Genomic DNA, 19,989 nt, shown 5'->3' on the forward strand with positions numbered 1-19,989 from the left:
TGCAGAAGGAGGCAGACCTGCAATAGAGCCACCTCTGATGCTGCTGCACCCTCAGAAGTGGCAGCTGCTCTCTTTGGAGTGATGGCAAATGGGGTGTTTCGGATCTGCAGAACTCTTCCCAGTGCAAGGTAGTTTGAATGTTGCCCACTCTCTGGTGGTTTACCCCTATTTTTAATGCTACCAGCTGCGCATTGTTTATTTTCCTCCACATGGGGAATGTGAGATGTATACACTTTAATGACTTACATATACAAACGAAAGAAATCACTATGTGATGACTGAGAAATAAAAAGTAAGATTTTTTTTTTCTCACAGAGAAGTACAGTATTAGAGTATCAAGCAGATGAAGACAGAAGCAAAATGTGACACAATACACATTGGTAGTCCTGGCAAGGGTTTGGAAATTGCCCTTCTCATATTCCCTACCTTTATTTCCCCTAAGTGCCTCTGTAAACTTCCCAAGGTTGCAGTGCTGCTTCTAGTAAACACTGTCGAGATTCTTCAAGTGGTTCCATATTGAAAACAGACTATATAATTAATGCTGCATGAAAGCACTCTCACATTTGCAAACTATTGACAAAATCAAGGTGCTAGAAAACTGAACAGCTCAATCTATGCATTATGTATGCACAGCATGAGAAACTAGGGAAATCAGGCTTTGTGTGCAAAACAAAAAGATGTATAACTCTAACTCTCCAAATGTTTTGTGTTTGGGGATCCTTGACATTTTTGAATGAGTCTATACTTACAATTTTACGTGTTTTGCTACTGGACTGCAATTTTCAACCTGAATAAAAACTTTCTCTAGTGCTAAACAATGAGAACATTACTGTCCACTCCCCAAAAAAAAACCCTTAAAATTCAAGATAACAGAATGGCTCATGGATCTGTGACATGCAGCTCAGTAGAGAAGCTGAAAAAAATCTGAGTTTTCTTTACATATCCAAGGAAATTCACAAAATATTACACAATATTTTAAGGGTTGGACCTGAAGTTTAAGCAATGTGCAAAATGAGCATTTCAAGAAAATGCATCAGAGTTTAATTGTGCCCTATTAGACTCACTTACTGTAACCACTGAGTTTGTTCTCATTATTCATTTCAAAGCGCATCATAACCAAGGTGAAGTTGCTAAGAACTGTTGAAATGATGGTATTGGCAGGTGATGTGCTTTTCCCATGTCAGATGCAGGATGGAGAGAAGTGGTACAAAAACCAAAGGGCCAACAAGAGAAACTGCCCTTTTTTGACATGGAAAGGGGAAGAGCATGGACAATGGGAAGAAGCTGAATGAAAACCCATGGAAAATGAATGAGACTCTCAGCTCCAGCTTTAGCCTTGAGGATGTGCCACTGCTTCTGCTCCAGAGGACTCCCACATTTCTGGGCAGGAGCCACTGTCTCACTTGCCCTTATTTCTTCCTCAGCAGGATTCACCTGTTTTCACTTTCCGTTGTTGCCCCGGGACAGCAATGACTCCCAACCCAGAAGCATTCACTCAGTTCTTCCTGACAGGAGCCAAAAAGCAATTTCCCAGCTTGGTCACATACAGTCAGTTTTAACTCTCCTAGTGCTCCTGGTTAGTTTACTGTACTCTCACTTGCTTGTGAAGCAAACAGAAAACAGCAAACCCCAAACACTTGTTCAAGTTTGGGTCTGGAATGTAGTGGTGCAATTATCTTAAAATACATTCACAGTAAAAGAAAGAGAAACTTATGGACTAAGATGGTTAATATGTTTCCATAATGAGCTCATTCAAGTCATTTGGAGACCGGCCTTTAAAAAGGAGGTGTGAGAAACTGTGACAAGGAGGATGGATGTGTAAACAATATTTTGGCTTAGCCCATGAGATGCAAAAAGCTATGGTTATGCCTTAAGATGTCTTGAGATCACCAGACAGAAATTATTATCAGAAAATGGAGTGTTGAACAGAACAACTGTGGTGTGCGTAAGAGGAATTCAATGCTCAGAAACATTTCATGATCAATACCTTAAAGAATACTGTACTCTACTCCTCTGCAAAAAAACATGAGAGCTCAGTGTCAATAAACTTCCTTACCAAATATGTCTTTTGTTTGTGAGAAGACTATGTTTGCATCATGGCACCTCCAACATGACAGTCAATGGCAATTTAAAAGTCACTGAGGACTTTTTTAATGGAAGTCTAAAAAACCAATTAGCTTTTCTATATTTGTTGTTTTTGTCTTCACCTAAAGCTGCCTTCAATGACATCAATAACAAAACCAGTGTCAGCAGGCTCAAAAAGGTCCACCCAACATCTAATAAAATACTACATCAAATAAACACTTTCTTTACTGCAGTAATTAAAAAATGTGCACAAATAAATGTGCAAAAAGTCTTCTACACTGTAGGCATTTAAGAATGATTTATCTCAAAGAATATCCAGTGACTATTCAATGACTTCAATATGACCTTTCTTTCTGAATTTTTAAAATAAACAATGCATTTGATGCCAACGTCACAAGCACAAGAAGCATATATGCGTAATGCTCAAGAGTCTGAACCAATGGTGTTATAAGCATTCACAGGAGCAGAATAAAAATATCACCAAATGCCTTTTCTCCATGACTTCTGAAAGACAGCTTTGCTTACACTCAGCAGGGGATGATGAAGTCTTTTGCCTCATCATGGCATGCTGCTGTGTGTAAGCAGTCAGGGACTGACTAAGAGGTGCTCACTGCTGTGTTAAAGGATTTTAATTTTCTTAAAATTTGGGCTGTGAAAGCCTTTTCCTTTTACTGACATACATTTTATTGAATTGTAAACTACATATTAAAGTTCATGGCTATTAAAATGACTCATTTTGGATATTCATAGATATCTCCACAAAGGAGCACAAAACAGTGTACTAAGTTTTTGTATGGACCTCAGGGGGAAAAAAAAATTAATAGGTACTATTTCAGTTTGATCTGACACAGGAAAAAAATGATCTAGTTTGAGGAGTTTCTTCTGAAGAATAGTGTGGTTCTCTTCTGAGATGCATAGTGGAAAAGTCTCTATAGGCGAGCATCAATGGAACAGTCATTAGTTTTTCTTCATGGATCTCTCTGCTGAAGGTAATCTGGCTCTGGACAGTGTGACAGCTGTCCAGAGCTTCTCAGCCTGAGGCATACACCAAGTTACCCAGTACCATCAAGGATAGGAACCACCATGAGAATTAAATGGTGGGCAGGACAGAAAATACCAAGAAAGGGCTCCTCCTGTTTCCTGCACCTAACATGACTCCTCAGCTTAAAATATGAGAAATATGAGTCACACAACTCTGATTTATATATTTGACTTCTCACTGTTAACATGCAAGGCTGGGAAGAAGGATAATAAGAAAAGGCTCAAGATAACCTTTTGGGGAGTTAAATCGAGAAAGGGAGATTTCTTATCAATACTGCAGATCCCAATAATCAAAATGCTTAGCATTGAAGTGGAAATTTTTGTAGAGAGAATGAACTCTGCTTGAAAGGTAAATCTCTGCTGCTATGAACTTTATAATAAATTCTGATTCCAAATAAAACAAACTAGAAATTTTTTTCACTGGAGTAGGTGATTTTATCATGACTTTTACTGAGAGGACAGCAATTCACAGTGCTGGAACCGAGAGTGCAATGGGAATTGGAGAGAAATAGTCTGGAGAAATATTCAGGGGTTGTAGTGAAGAAAGCTGGTCACTGAATGATAAACACGATCAGGATGTCTACAGGTTACACTCTGAGCTATATATATATTTTTTTGTTGTTGTTGTTGGTAACAAAATAGGAGAAGACCAAGGATTCCTACCTACCATACTGAAGGACATCAATGGCTTCCTTCTATACTCCTGTAAAGACTCAGTGGCTTCCTTCTATACTTCTGCTGAGACTTTACCACAACTTTCCTCTCTCATCAGTATCTGTGTAAAGCCCTATACAAGAATACAGTAGAAGCCTCCTAAATTGATGCTCTAATAAGCAGCAAGTATCTTTACTGTCAAAGAAGCATTCAGCGCAGCACACTGCAGTAACTCGAGCAATGAGCACACCACATCTGTAATCAAGTGATTGTCTCGCTACAGTTATTTGCAAGCCCACATTATTCACGTGTCAATTAGAAATGGCTAAAAGGCACTTTTGCTGTTAAAACCTGTGTTATTTTAGATGGATCTACCATTTTATCGGAGCAAATGAGACTTTCTTTCAGTAATGTCACCTGTAATGTGTGGGCACAAACCTTACTTTCCGAGCAATCCATGACATAAGAGTCTCCCCCATCAGACTCTATTGTTACTAGCACATGAAAATGGTGCAAATCCCAAACCTTCATACTCCTCTTTCTACAGTGACTTGACACCCAAACAAATTTCACTGCACTTCCATATTATCACCCCTGCTCTTCTTTCCTCTTTCCTCATAAGAACTCCAGCTACTCAGCTTCTGTAAGACAACCCCCCCACATTATCTCTTTCATTAGAAGTTGTGATCTTGAAGACATTCTCCCCAAGCCTTCATCTACATGAGTAAAACTGAATTGCACAAGTCCAAATTATATTAGGTGCTTGCTTAGGTGGCACTGTTGTGTGGATGACATGCAACAAACACATCACGTGAAGTTTGCTGAGGGATGAGCGGAACAGCTGTGGCTCCATGCATTGTTTTGCAGGCAAAGGTACTTCCTTCTTGCCCCTGAAACCCCCACTGTGCCCCGTGTGCAGATTGGCCATGGGTCAGAGTTTGCAGGGATCTTCTTGTGTGTGTGCATGCTGGGTACTGTGCTCACTCACTTAACACACTCGCTCACCTTTACATATTCAGAAAATTACATAGTTGTAGCATATTTTGGAGAAAGGACAATAGCATGAGTCATAACAAATTATGAAAACCATGAAACAGCACTGCAAAAAACAGAATTTGAAAGAAGCAAGTGATTTAGTCATGCCTCAGCCCTAAAAGCAATGACCATGAAGTTCAAACAGTTAAGGCTTTTCTGGGAACCATGGGAACACAAGGTGAAGGATATAAGACTAGTGGACATTTTGACTAAACAACCTCACCTTGCAACTAGTTGGCACAACATGACACATTTTTTTATTTTCATAAGTAGTTTCCATGAAAAGAGAATGGAAAGCAATACAAGTGGCAGGCTATGAGACCTGCTGATTGGCTGCACAACAAAGTCTAAGCCATGAAGTGAAATCCTGGGAGCTGTTACATCTTGAAATACCACAAAACCAAATAACTCCTATCTGGAGTAAATTTGATTGGTATTTCCCTTGAATACATGGTGATTTGTTTTAAACAGTGATTGCCACCAATGCTGTTGCAGTTGTATTCATTTTCTTTAGAGGACTCACTTAAATAACTATTAGCATTTGCTGTTTGAACTTATTTGTATTCCAGTAATGTTGGCACTGTCCACCCACACAAGAGAAAACTGCCCTTTTTTAAAGAGTTTACAATCTGAGAGCATTTGAATCACTGCAACACTGCAAAGAATATTTAAGTTCCGAAATAATACATATCAGTATGATCAGCACCTAAATTAGGATGCAACAAAACTTGGAAAGCCAGAAATTACTGAATCAAGATAAAGGCTCAAGATACATTAACCAGTGCATTCTAGGAAGGGAGCACAGATCTTTGCTTCCTTAAGAAACTGAAACTTTTATTAATAAAGCTGGCGTTTCAGCAATGCTGAAAACAAACAGACAATGAGTTTCAAAGGGAACTGCACATGCAGATTCCTCTGTCTCATTTGAAAATCCCAGCCAACAGCAGCAATGTGTTTGATTTAAAACATTACATCATCATGGAAAACAAACACATTTGCCTTTTGTTCCAGGCAAGAATGAAGTGTGGGTGAGGGAGCAAACATGACGGTAATGTGTGTATCTGCAGGTAATTTATGGGCATTTACTGTGCTAATAAGGAAAGTGAAGTTGAGAACGACAATGACAGCAGTGAAGGCAAACTGGATCCTGGAAGGATGTCGGTGATTGTGCAGGTTACAAGAAAACAAGAAGTGATGGTCAACTTTCATTCCCTCTGGAGGCAAGTAGGCATCCAGTCTGTAAAGAGCAGCTTACCATCCACTTCTTTTTGTTAGAGGGATTTTTTGGAGCGGGGAAACAACACATGGCTTTCTTTGCTGTGTTTTGCAGTTTTTCAAATCCATATTCTTTGCCTGCATATTGGTAACACATAAATATGCTACTTACTCCCTCATGCGTTTCAGTTTGGTCTCAGCCATAGTACTGTTGAGAGCTCTGAATCCCTGGGGTGTCCCTGGAGACACTCCGGTGACAGTCCTCGAGCCTACAAATCAATGCACAGACACATAACCTTATTCACCTTCTCCCTTGAGCTCTATTGCAGAATCAAGGGCAGTCAGAAGGAGGAAGACTATTCCTGTTTCTCACAAGGTAGTGCCACATTAATTAAAGATGAATTAGATTATTAAATGCACATTAAAGGCAACTCCTTTCTGAGGGACAAGTAGATTTATATCTTAAAGGCACCAGAATTGTAACAACAATTTTCTTTCTGTGTAGCATACAAGGCATTACAACAGAAAGGACAATCACTTAAGGAAGTGCTGGGGCAGACAAATATTTTTTAGAAAAATCTGCCTAGATATGCATTTTCTTCCATTGTTTTTGCACTTATTTTGGCAAGCAAGTCTCTCCTTTAGCTTGATCATTACTGTAAACTGGAAGTATTTAACTTACAACATCACTTTCTCCTTCAGACAAAGGTACTTTCTTAATGTATGCATATATACATATATTTATATATATCTGTATATATAAACACATATATATGTGTAAGCAATATACATATGCATAAACACACATGCCTATTCTTTTTGTGTGCAGGCCTCCTGGGCCTAAGGTTCACATACCACTGAGGTACTCATCAACAGGAACACAGAAGTGTTGAATCACAGGGGACTGTCAGTGTTATCAGCTCAAATATCCTGCAATTTCGTATAGTCATTCCATCATATAAGTCGGTGGTTTTCCTACGGAATTTTTGCATTTTTTGCCCTGACTGTTCCCATTGGAAGATAGTTCCTAAGTCTCATTGGGAGAGATGGTGGCCAAAATCTCTCCTCTTATTTCATGAATAAACTTCTTAATTGGCCAGTTCACGCTCATTTTCCTCCTGTGCCAATCATATTCTTTGTTCTATTCAATTCTTTCCTTCTCTTTTGCATACTCCTTTCATTCCTTTATAATTGAAAAGAGATCCCATTTCAGCTTCCCATTTGTTAAGCTAAACAAAGCAGCTACTTCAGCGGTTTCTTGCAAAAGAAGAAGAATCCTAGTATTAGGATTTCACTTCCCAAAAGAGGAGAAGATGTATCAGGTTGGGACTACATCCTGTGTACATGTGTGGGCTGTGGCACACGGGACTCAAGTTCTGAACAGGAGTGGGAGGGCTCTGCATCTGATACGGACAAGCCAAAAGCAAAACATATTAACACAGTTCCTTGTCTAAATGAGCACACACTCCACTCCTAGCTGTGCTTTTTAGCTTGGACTCAGCTGGGATTTACTTTGGATTGCATTAACATCGATCACATGGAGGCAGAGGGAGCTTGCAGCTGCCCTCCTGCTATGAGCACTATAGACAACGCCAGAGAGCACTGAATGCTTCCCTGGAACGTGTAATCATGGTTTTTCCAAGGGCTAAGCTCCTATGTCTTACACTATTCTATGTCCTGATCATATACATTTAAATGCTGAGATTAAAACTTTCCATTGTGAGGGATCTTATCAAATTGCTCACAGTAAGCATCTGCTGGATTCAGAAGCTCAGAAACAAGTGTGGAGAGAGACCACAGAAGAAATGGATTCCTGACTGCTACCTGGCACGTTTTGATGTTTCAAAACATTTTCCTTGCTTATCTTTACACCTAATGGCTAATAGTTGTCTGGTGCCTAAGTATTATACTGAGAAATAATTAAAGTAGTTTAAAAGATGAAAAAGTACAAGCTCAGTTTTAACTAGCAACCAATTAATTCACCTATTAATGCAAAAAAACCATTTCCTGATTGTTTACTGTAACACTACACATGCATGTCCATATGTTTTACCATGGAGTCTGTAAGCATTGAATCTCTTTAGCGGCACTGGACAATCCAGCTCCCCTCAGCGTGGCCCTGAGGAAGCCCCAGGCACTGCGAAAAGCGGTGCTCCTGAATTACTGTGCTCCTTTGGGAGTTGGCACAGAATTAAGGTCCAGGCGTGGAGCTTTGAGACCAAAAAACATCGATGCCCTGAGCACCACTGGCCTAAGGAAAATGTAATCTTTGTATTCTCTTAAGGAAGAGTACGTTTAACCACAGGCCCAAGATAAATTCTGGTATTATTATTACAGGATATATCACTGTAGTAAGAGTTCAGCATATTCTTTCTGCTTAGTGGGTTCAGTCTATTTATTGCTACAATATTTCCTTCTCCTCTGACATTTCATTATTAAAGACATCCTTCTTGGATTTTTTTTCCCAGGGATTTCTGGCTAAATAATTCGTGCTTTGTCTACTCTCCACACTGGCAGTTGGCCAAGCAAAACTTACTCTCTACATGTAAACTAGTATCTATCTTTCCCTGGGTACTGCAAAGCAGCAAGGACTGCAGATTGCAGGATGCTGCAAAGATGTGGTTAATCAGTAAAGAAATGAGTTCTCAGTGAAAACTACTAAGCTTGACACACTGGTGTTACAACACACCTCAAAGAATTTTGTTAGGGTGATTAATGTTCCACCAACTTTTATATCAAAGGTATTTTCTTAGAAGCAGTTACTTGATTAATAATATATTTTGCACCCTGCTTCGGGCAGTTTGCCTACCAACACAGTGCATGGAACTAAGCTTCTTCAAAAAGCTACCAGATAACTACTTGCATTTTTTACACAATATATAGTTCTTGATCCATTAAACAAAATCAAATGAAACGAGCACTGACTTTTCAAAACCAGGTATTGTGGCTTTCTAAACATATTTCAGAGATTAGTATCTCCTAGTGGCTAAAACTGCAGAGAACAATACAGGGCAAAAGATCTTTGTCCTTTCAGGTGATGGAGCACGAGTTTGAGGTTCTCACTGGGGTTCTGTAGGGAAATGAATCCTCTGGCTGAATGCTTATTCACGGGTGCATTATCTGGTGAGACTTTTCATACACTGTGGTCCAAAGGCATTCCTAAAAATATTTCTGCTAATGACCAAAGAACTGGTGACAGATATCTACTGCCTCTCTTGGTAGGTAAGTCATTATGTGTTGCGAAGCTATTCTCTCCACTGAATCATAGACTTCCATTTGGATTTCAGATTTCTTTCTTCAGCTTTCACTGCTACATATGAGATCCTACAATGCCTTTTTGTACAAAGTATAAAAGATTAGAGTCAGATGTGTTTACCTGATTCATAAACAATACAAAGTGACGCAACTGCCCCTAACATTCTCCTCCTTAATAAATTGTAAAATCAGTTTTTTTCAAACGCCCTTTCCTTTTGCAGCTCTTTTCTGCAATCTTCTCAATTTTTCAACTTCTATCAGCATGGACTATCTTATTTCAAATACACTCCACATGTACCTGTACAGCCAACAAAAAAGCAACCACACTAAAGCTCTGGTATTCAGTGTGACTCTGTGGGACCTCTTGAGGATAAAGCTCAGTCACCTTGTAAGTCCTTTTACCCTTAAACACTGAGGTTTATACTAAAGAAACTTCACCTGTGGAGAAACAATGTGTATTTATTGCATTCTTTTTATCACAGCCTTTGCTAACAGTTAAAAAAAAAAAAGTTCTGGTTTTTTTCTACTTATTTGTTCGCTGACAACCCTTGAAATGACTCATAATTTTTTCACAATACCTTTAACAATAAAAGACGCTGCAAGAAATTCTGGCCTGGCCAAATTTCTGCTTCTGCTCTATTATTGCCACAAAATCTATACTGTTTTCAGGAGTAGGCATTATTATATTGTAGCTCTGTAGCCCAGTAATATGGTGTTGCCACGGCTAGCACCAGACCACACATCTGGATCTGAGTTTGCAAGGATTACGGCTTTGTCTGATCTTGTCCTGACAGAAATTTTGATTTAATTGCTTAAGCTCTTCAGCAGTTCTTCTAATGACTAGTTAGTGGTGGCTATTTTGTTTTATTTCCACTTATTCTCATAACATACAACCTGGATTTTCAGATGGATAGTCGTGTTCTGTGTAGAAAGACACATTTATAACTAACTCAGTGTAGAGAAATACAGGCCTGGTAAAACAGCAAATGCCTTGAAAAGCAGGGACAAAGGATGAGGTGTAAAGGACTACAGGCATGGAAAGACAAGAGGTGGGGCTCTGGCTAGTACTGGCAATCCCACGGCTATAACCAACATGCATAACTGATTGCAGAATTTGAAACTGATTGCAGTTTTCTGTTAGTGTGAAGAGAACCTGGATGTAAATGTTCCTTCCTTCAGTCCTAAGGATCTCCCTGACAAGGGACCCAGAATATGACCGGTGGCTACAAGACTATGCTGGCCATAGCTTTGATTGCTCCCTTTCACCCTTCTTCTTCTTTGGCTTTCCCTTCCCACCAGTCCATGCTCACAAACAGGGATGAAACAGAGCTCAGCACTGGAAGAACCTCTGGAAGGAGGACTTTCCAGGATTCCAGGATTCCCCTACGTTCTAGTTTTAGAGCCTCAAGATAACACTGAGCCAGGTTCATCCAACTGAACGAGTGCAAATGAAGCAGCTAAATGAGACAGCAGTTCCCGTGGGAGCCTTTGGAACTCAGTTGGGCTTTCATGCAACTCACACACAGGCTGTTGCTGCTGGCACAGATCAACTGGGTGGTCTTCAGGTGCAGTGACTAAGGGAGTCACAGTAAATAGCTTTTTTTGGTATATGTTTTCTTTTTAGCTTTTGAGTTGACCACAAGAAACCAGGCTTTCAAACTCTGAATTTACATATAGAATTTGAAGGAGATTTTAGGATTGCATTGCAAACTTAAATTCTCAGTGATTTCTCTGTACCTCTGATGAGATACTGCAACATAAATAATACCCAAACCTTGATCATAATTTGAATAAAAAAACAAAAACATTTTAATTAATTTTCTGTTATTGTTGCCAGTACTAAAAACTATAAAACAGCTTCCATATCCTCAAATATTTTCCTCTGGAGAAAAAATGGTAGAAGCCAAGTTTTTAAAAGCTTTTGTTACGACATTCCACACTTCTGACTATTGTGCTTTAACTGTTTTATTATTTTCAACAAAAGCACTTAACTGTGCATGCATTTTCTTTCTGCATATTTATACTTCTCTGCAGTAGACTAAGGAAGTAATTTTCAAGAAGATCACATTTTTTTAGTTATTTTGTTGCAAAATGGAAATAATTGGACTGTGATGAGTACAGACTGCTAATAACTGCTGCTATTTAAAGAAGAGATATTGTTTAAAGAAGAGGTATCATCTTACCCAATGAGCTGTTATTCAGGACACCCTCCAAATACTTAACCATTGCCTCGATATCACTGTTCTGTGAATAAATGAAACAGGAAAAGCATTAGTGTGAACACAAAAATATAAACCCTGTGTTCCAGACCCACAAACACAGACGATATCACACCAAAAAGTGTCAAGACTAGACTATAAAGAAGTTACATTGCCAGGACTTTTTCTGTGTTTTCTTCTCCTAAAACACCAGGCTTGGGAACGGTGTCATATCTAAAAAATTTACATCAGATTCCTTGCACAACACAAGTGCTTAGAAAAACTGTGCATGGAGTTTAAAGAAGGTATATTTACTGTGGAGGGTGGAGTGCAGTCTCTGAAAATACACCAGCATTTTACCATCACTTAGTCCTGGAATGTCTAAACCAACATCACATTGAAAAATGCAAGGATGTGTTTCTTAACTATGCCAAAATTTCTTATGTTTATGATAGATGCCCACAGCAAATCAATACTTATGTTTCATGTCATTGCATCTACTTACACATCTAGTAACAAAGACTAACTGAAAAACTTTTAGTTAATAAGAGAGTTTAGCACTTTTCTATTTCGAGTGTTCTGTTACCAGATGGTTAACAGTCTTTCCATGATATCTTTCATGTGAAATGCTGTTTGTGTACACAGATGAAATTTAAAGTTCTGGCCATTAAGCAATGATTGTTGTCGACGAAGTACATCACAATTTCATTAAGCGCAAGAGAAACTTGGACTCTGGGTTTCTAGACATTTGACAACATGACATTTCTTTACTACTTAAAACTGAAAGTCAAAATCTTGACCTTAATAAAAAATAGGTAAAAAATATGTATTTTAAAGAAATGTTCAGCACTCTATGCCTTTAAGACAGAAAACAGTGGGATAAAAAAAAACACCAATACTGACCTCCACTTCAATGGTCAATCTGCTTTATATTCTTCTGTGATCTTACTCAAAATGCTCATTCTAAATATCTCAAACTGAGGAACTGCCAGTATACCTCAATGGGATAGCAATAATTGTTGTCAAGTACTGCTAGCTGGTTAGTGACCTTCTGGTGCAAATGGGAGCTGTTATGGATGAGCATGAATTAACCACTCTTCACCCCAAGTGAATATTTGAGACAGGCTCTGCTATTTCAGCACGGTGGGACTCAGCTTCCTGGTGCGCATTGCAACAGGTAACACCAAAGCTGTAGGTTTGAAGGAGCCTCTTTGCCCTTTTGGAGCAGCTTGTGGGATCCTGGATCAAGTCAGCACCAGGGTTTCCAGTTCTGCAGCCCACCCAAAGCGCCTGAGTTACCTCAGATTACCAAATTAATCTCAATCTATTTAACTGGGGTTTTTGCCAGTCAGCAGTGAAATGCTCAGGAAATGCTAGAAAATGCATTCATTACATTTATATACACAATACATTTTAAATATTGAATTAAGACAGTATTATAGATATAATTTCTCAGTACTTCAAAAAATTATTAAAAGAACCTATAAGACTTTATTAAAAAGTTTAGTATTTTTCATGAAAAACTAAAAATTAGTATTAATTTTCTGCTAATATAATTTTGTATTTTTTTTATTTTCATTCTTACTAAGTTAACTACAAATCTGCAGACAAATACAGAAAAGCATAGTAAATAACTGTTATTGCTTTAATAAAAACTTTTTTTTTTCTTTTTTAATGGGATAAAGACTGTAATTCCAAAACCTTTGACTTCTCTCAACAGGACATCACATATATTCCAATTATAACAACAGAGATGATTTTTTCTCTTTATGCTGTAAGGCAAAAGATACTTTTTCACCTCTTTCATCACCCCTGCCTTTTCTCCATGTGGGTTTAGCAATGAAAGCAGATTTAGCTGTTTTATTTAATATGTTTGTTAAATGTTTATCTATTTAATATATTCCTTTAACGTTTCTCTTTTTTTGCATAGAAAGCAAAGCCCTACAGAACAGGCTCTGACAGACACACAGAAGAGGGGCACTCCTACGTGTGAGGTTCGGTGTGGATGAATGCTTGCACATTTCAGATTCAGAACAAACAACAGCCACAGGCCACACCAAGGCATGCGTTAGGAATCCAGTGGAGCATTTTTGGGGTGACAGCACACAGACCACTCACAGCTGCTGGAGCTATGATAATTTATGCCAGCTGACTGTCTGGTCTGACAATCTCAGAAGCAACTCAGAATTTTAAAATGGCAACTTACTGAAGCACATTAGTAGACTTTGTCATAATGAAGAGGGTGAATTTGTTACTATGGTCACTAAAAGAAAACGCAAAGAAAAAGGTGATAAACTGCAGTAGAGAGCATTAATTAGCATCTCATCTAAATCAAAGCCAATGGAAGCTTCACTGTGCACCAACTTTTCAAGATGAAACCTCTGTTAAACATCATATTTTAAAATATTTCTAGAAACAGGTTGTCCTCCTCTTTCATGATTTCCCCCTAATTAGAAACTTATTCTCCTTAAAAAAAAGATGTGGAAAAAAGCCATTGGCTTGAAGAGGGAGAGGGATGGAAAAATAGTTAGCAAATTGCTGCTTGAAATCTGTCAATCTGCATTCCTGCTCCAAAACAGAAAAACAAAGGACACTAAACTCCAGTGCTGGACAATGTATCTGAAATCAGACAGGCTGTATTGAAAGGTATCAACACGAGAAAAAAAGCTGTCTCAGCTCCTATCCTAAACCTTTAAAACTACAGCGTTCCAGTGCCTAACTCTACCTTCTTAACTGAAGGTGCTGCATCTCACACAAGGCCACTACTTCTCAGTCTGTCTTGACATCTGTGGGAGTTTAATTTAGCTTAAATAAATTGCTTGGATCTCTTTCTACATCTTGCACCCCAATTTTTTTTTTTTCAATTCGATGACTTTTCTGACCCCCAGGCTACGGCATGAACATGGGGACTTTTTTTTAATCCTTGCTTGAAGTAATGGGGTCACCAGGGAGCACCACCAGATGCAGCAATTCTGCACTCTCTGCACAGAAATAACTAGTAAAGCAATCTTGGAATTGGAAATTTGAGAGATTTGCAGAAATTAGGATGGCAACTAGCTTAAAAGTCCTTACATGGTTGCAGTGGAATGACTTCTTTGTTAGCACACACCTCCAAAAGCTTAATTTATGAAGGTATTTTTGAAGAAAGGGTTTGAGAGTATGAAATACATCACTGAAATAGAAGTAGGAGTTTTGGTATTAAGAAAATGACTGCAGAAGCAAATCTCTGCTATTCTGGTAGGGTTTGAAGCTTATTATTAATCCTGAGCATGATCCCTCCTACCTTTGAGTGGGACTCATCTCGCATAACTGCTGACATCTAGAATGAAGATGTCCTCTGCATGCTAATAACTGTAGATCCCTTTATAATCACCAAAGAGGGACCTCTCAGCATATTCCATCTAACCTGCATTATGCTTTCTTACTTCCCCTTACAATACTGACTTTCTGTTTGGTGAATACAGACACAGGTGTTCAGATGTGCACAGCTATGTTCTTCTGCCTTGACCTCGGACTTACCGCAGAATTTTTCACTTGAGAAAGTGAAAATTGACTACTTTCACTTCCCAAGAAATAGAAAAGGTAATTGTGTCAGTAGCCAGAGTCACACTTATCGTGTATCTAAGGTGCTGGGGTCAACATGACAAAAGAACAGATAATTATTTTCTTTGATACAAGACGTCCTAAAAGACAAATGGTCATGGGAGTGCTTCCCAATCAGTCTGTGCAGGCCAGTTCACAGAGGGCTAATGCTCTGTGTGCACACAGGCTGCTGGTAAAGCAAAGCCTCAGGGCCAGGGGGGCTGGATAGAGACAACAGGGTGCCAGTGGGATGGCTCTTCTAGCCCACCAGGTTGGTTCTTGCCATCACTGAATTTTAAGTCACTGCAACATGAGGGACTGTCACTGCTTGCATCTGGAGGCCAACAGCTAATTTATTCTACATTATTGAGAAATCTATTTTTATCTTCTGCCCTTCGTTAATTCTAAGCAGCAGTCTGCCTGTTCAAAAACACTATTGATTGACACTTAATGATACCATCAATGAAAGCTGAATGAGAATTTTAAAAGGCATTCTAAAAAAAAAAAATTCTCAGAGTCTGATGAAAATAAGAAATAATTCATTTTCAAGAGTATCTTGTGGTAGACTTTCTGGGCAACAGATTCTTTGCATGTCTATGTCTTGTGGGTAAGCAGAAACCCAGCAAATTGAAAAAAAAACCCATTGTCTAAGATATTCCACTGTTTTACAACTGACTGATAATTTCTTTAGATCACTACTGTACAAAATGCTCCTGGATTTCAAGGCATCCTGTGTGTTTAATTTGAAAGCTATGAGGGCATTTCTAGATAAAATGAAGCTGTTTCTGAGTAAACTTCAAGTTTTATTGGTGAGAAAACTTCAGGATTCCCTGTTACTGTGATAGAAGTAGCATTCTGATTTCTCACACAACACTTTATTTTTGCTATAATAACTACCCTAAAGAAGCTATTAGTTCAAAATCTTCAAAAAATACAGGTTATTTATAATTTTGTGAGGAGCATTAGCATACTTGGCTGGTTCCCTGCAATGCAGAAGACATCACATTCTGTTCTGCAGAAGTTGCACATGAACACAGAATAAAATAAGTGGTCCTAAGCAGAACCAGCCAGTAACATTCAGAGGCATTGTAGGCAATGCTTTAAGTTGGTGGCCCATGAAAGAAATGAACTGTTCCTGAGTGCCTTAGGAAGATCCATTTTCAGAACTGCCTTGGGCATTTAAGTTTATTGATTTCACTGAGACTTGATCATTGGAGACAAGATTCATCTCAGCTCATTCTGGTCAGATCTAAATTAGGTGCCTTTTCCAATAATCTTCAACCTTCACACTGCAACCCCTGACTTTCTTATGGCAGCCTCAACTACTTTAAGCTTTTCAGCAATAAGTTTTCTCTTCACTGACACTTTCTGTGACTCTTGGGAAAGTCTACAGATTTTCTGGTCAAGTCTTGCAGCTGTTCATAGTTCATAGTTCATAGTTCATCACATTGTCCTAGAAAAAATGTCTAATACAGGCAGGAAGAAGAGCCAACTAGGGATGCCTATCTTTGCCCAGGAATTAGTGCTGGAACTTAGATCCTATGCTTCAAGCATACTTTCAACTTTAGTTTATTTTAAACCATAGCTAACACATGAGAGGACTGGAATCTGAGTGCTTTAGAGTCACAAGTAGTTTCCTGACAATTATCTACCTGAAGGCATTCATGGGAGTGTTATCTTTAATGTCAAAGGAATGCAAGAATCTTTCTCATCAATGTGTCAGACGACTTATATATGCATACACTTGTAATTAATTAAGTATTGATATACACATTCCTAACAAAAAAAACAAACAAAAAAAAAAAATCAGTGAAGTCAGTAGGACAAATTCTCAGAAGGAACTCAATTTTCTCATGGAAAATGAGCATCAAGTGTAAACTGTTTTCTCAAAGGTCAGATATACCTGGTGATTTGTCTTAGAGATAGTCTGTGATGCTTCTGCATCTTCTTCCTCCTCACTGTCTTCTGAACAGGATTCAAACTCATCTTTATAATATTCTTCTGCAATTTCTGGGTCTTCAGGGATCTCTAAAGGCAATTATGAGTTTATAGAATATACAGGGGAAAATGTTTGATCTTAGAAAGACAAAATTTATAGCACAATGTTATGTCAATAGCAATGCATTCTGTAATTGAAATCAAAGGATAGGTTCTCAGATTAAAATGCCTGTCTTTGATGATATGATAAGCAGTGTTAAAGCTGTCTCTGGCAAAAAAAAAAAAAAAATCATACTAATGACCTTAAAGGATCTATATTGATATTGCACTGAAATCACTGAACCATAGAATAATTCAGGCTGGAAGGGACCTCATGGGATCATTTAGTCAAAGCAGGGCCAGAACTGAATTGAATCCAGCTTTTGTGAGCTGAAATCATGCCTCACTTTGGTTTTCTCTAACACACACAACATGTGGTGAATACAACTGCTAAGCTAAAATGGAAAATAATATATACCAGGTACATGTTTAAAAGATATGAGAAATTAAATCTATATATTTTTCCAAACTTTCCCCACTCGAAAAAAAAGAAACTTGTGTAAAGTCAAGCTATGCATACTTGGGCGTAATGCTCTCTCAGTTTATTACTATCACAAGTTTTAGTAATAGCAGTGAGGGCAATATTAATATAACCATTGAGTCCATGAAGTACAATAATTATTATTAAAACTCAGCACATTCATCACAGCATGAAAGACACTCCAGTCACATTTCTCTGGGTGAAATCCTTTAGCGTCCTAGACTCTGCAAGAAAGGAGTCAGTGAAACAGCTCAAGGTGTGATTGCATCTGCTGCAGGGAGATACTATTACAAGAAATGATAGCTGAAGATAAAAAGGGCTTAATGTTCAGCTATCATAAATCACCATTGTCAAAACTTAAGCTAATGCTGACTTCCACCACTCTCCTCAATTAAATTTGCCACTTTAAAGAAATACGAGCTATCTTAAATTTTACTACACTGACAGAAATTAAACTCAAACAATATGACATAAAAAATGATTATTAGATTTTTTTTTAAATTGTTTCACATGGATAAAACCCCAGAGGATTCAAACAGGGGAACACAATTAAAATCCATTAAAAGACATTTGGGTTTGGGCAGGAGGAATAACTTTAACCTTTAAGATTTAAGAAAGAGAACTCAGGAAAACATGAAGCTGTATCTAACTGCAGCATTAGGTGCAGGAGATAGGAGCTTCACTATCTACTGTCTCCAAAGTAATTTAAAAAACACTGCCTTTCTTTATAAACCTGATTTAGCTTTAAAATGCTGACACATTTTCACTCATGTTTTTCCGTTTTAAGATATTTATGAAAGCTGCATAACAGCATCAAGTTCCATGTTCACAATTCCTAATCCTAATCCTCCTGTTTCTATTTTTCACCTTTCTTAGTTTGAAAATCCCCAAAACAACTAATCAATACATAAGCCTCCAGGAAAAGAAACCCCCAACCCAAAAATTTTTCCCACAGAAGAAAACATTTATTTTTGTGTTTATTTGCTTGAGTTCTACAAAGTGCCATTTGACAGAAAAGCCTAGCACTTCATTAAAAAAGAAATCTTAAATACCATTCCTTTCTACGTGGAAAGAACACTACAAAATTAAGATACATCTCTTTTTCCATGTGGGGTGAATTAATTTTTCTTTCTTGCATAGAGGCTGTCATTCCTGCAATTAGTATAATTTTATTAGGTTCTTCTGCGTTCTGTCTATGTGTATATTGCAGTGAAATACATACAAAACAGCCCATTTATCATGTTATAATACAAACATCAGACTACGCTAGTGTTTTGTGAGTCATCTTCTCCTCCCACGTTCTGCACTTGTTTACTGCTGTACTAAAAAATGCAATCCTCCCCTTTCCAACCAAACAAAATATCAAACCCAGTCTTTTTACTCATAATTGTAACTTCAAAATATCTACTCAGGCTATTGCAAACTCTATACTTTGTGAGCAGCCCCTGACCATACAAACCTGTTGATGCCTTTGAACTATGCAGAGAGGCTGGCACTGGCTGTATCCCACTTCCATGCCAGCTTTTGCATCCTTGTTGGATTTATTCACTTCACCATTTGTTAAATTGGTTTGATAGCTGTACATAGATGGCCAGTTACCCTGAGCTTAAAAATAAAAATGTGAAATGCTTGTTCAGATGCTAGAGATGTTCCCCAGTACACATATTTACTGGCCGAGATTCAGAAACTATTCCAAGTGACATTTCTGAAAGAAGACAGGATGGCCAGTGGATGGGAATTTTGGATTTAGCTAAGACAAGTTCTTAAAACTTCTTGTTTTTATGGCTAGCATCTCTAGAGAAGGAATTTTCAAAACTTCTACTCATTCATTTAGACTATCTGGTCCCATATAACAATTCCTAGAGTCCTACTAAGTAGAGCCAACTCACAGACCTTCATGTGTTGCAGATGCACAAACATATCTCTGGTTCTCTACAGAATTAATCTGAGTACAGAACAGCCTATTTAGTTGAGACCCAGGATGGGATGAATTTCAAGAACAGGTAAGATGGCTTTAGCACAGCATTTCCATAAATCAACACGGTGAGCTGTATCTGTGCTGGCCAAGTAAAGTCCAAGCGCATATAACTTGAGCGAGTTGGTATCTTCAGCTCGGGGCAGGCAATGTCAGGGGAGTTTGCACCCTATATGCTTCCATTTCCATGTCTCCAGTCCATCCTCTAGAACATTTGCTACCTGAGTTCTCCCATGATCCTGGATATTTTATACACACCTCCAATTTCCACAAACCAGGAGGCAAAAGGCTGGTTACTGCCCACATTCCTGAACATTAATGGTGAAGCTGCACACTTAGAAACACAGCGCAGCAGAAAACTCTTCAGTTTGTGCTTCCAGAGGAGTAGTTTTAATAAAAGTGTTGGTCTTTGGGCTAGGTCTGTTTGAGTT

The 19,989-nt window shown here is 38.3% G+C and overlaps 1 protein-coding gene across 1 annotated transcript in view; it reads right to left on the reverse strand.

Annotated features, from left to right (window-relative positions):
- Positions 1-19,989, reverse strand: part of NEK11 (NIMA related kinase 11) — an 87,477-nt gene that overhangs the window by 13,397 nt on the left and 54,091 nt on the right. Inside the window, exons 12-14 of the mRNA XM_027897165.1 lie at positions 16,969-17,093; positions 11,469-11,529; positions 6,203-6,299 (exon numbers count right to left, since the gene is read on the reverse strand). Of these exons, the coding sequence (XP_027752966.1) occupies positions 6,203-6,299; positions 11,469-11,529; positions 16,969-17,093 (283 nt within the window). The remainder of the gene's footprint in view (positions 1-6,202; positions 6,300-11,468; positions 11,530-16,968; positions 17,094-19,989) is intronic.

Source organism: Empidonax traillii, unplaced genomic scaffold (assembly GCF_003031625.1).
Source record: "Empidonax traillii isolate 1590-97213 ecotype Southwest subspecies unplaced genomic scaffold, ASM303162v1 scaffold19:size3308961, whole genome shotgun sequence".
NCBI classification, from domain to species: Eukaryota; Metazoa; Chordata; class Aves; order Passeriformes; family Tyrannidae; genus Empidonax; species Empidonax traillii.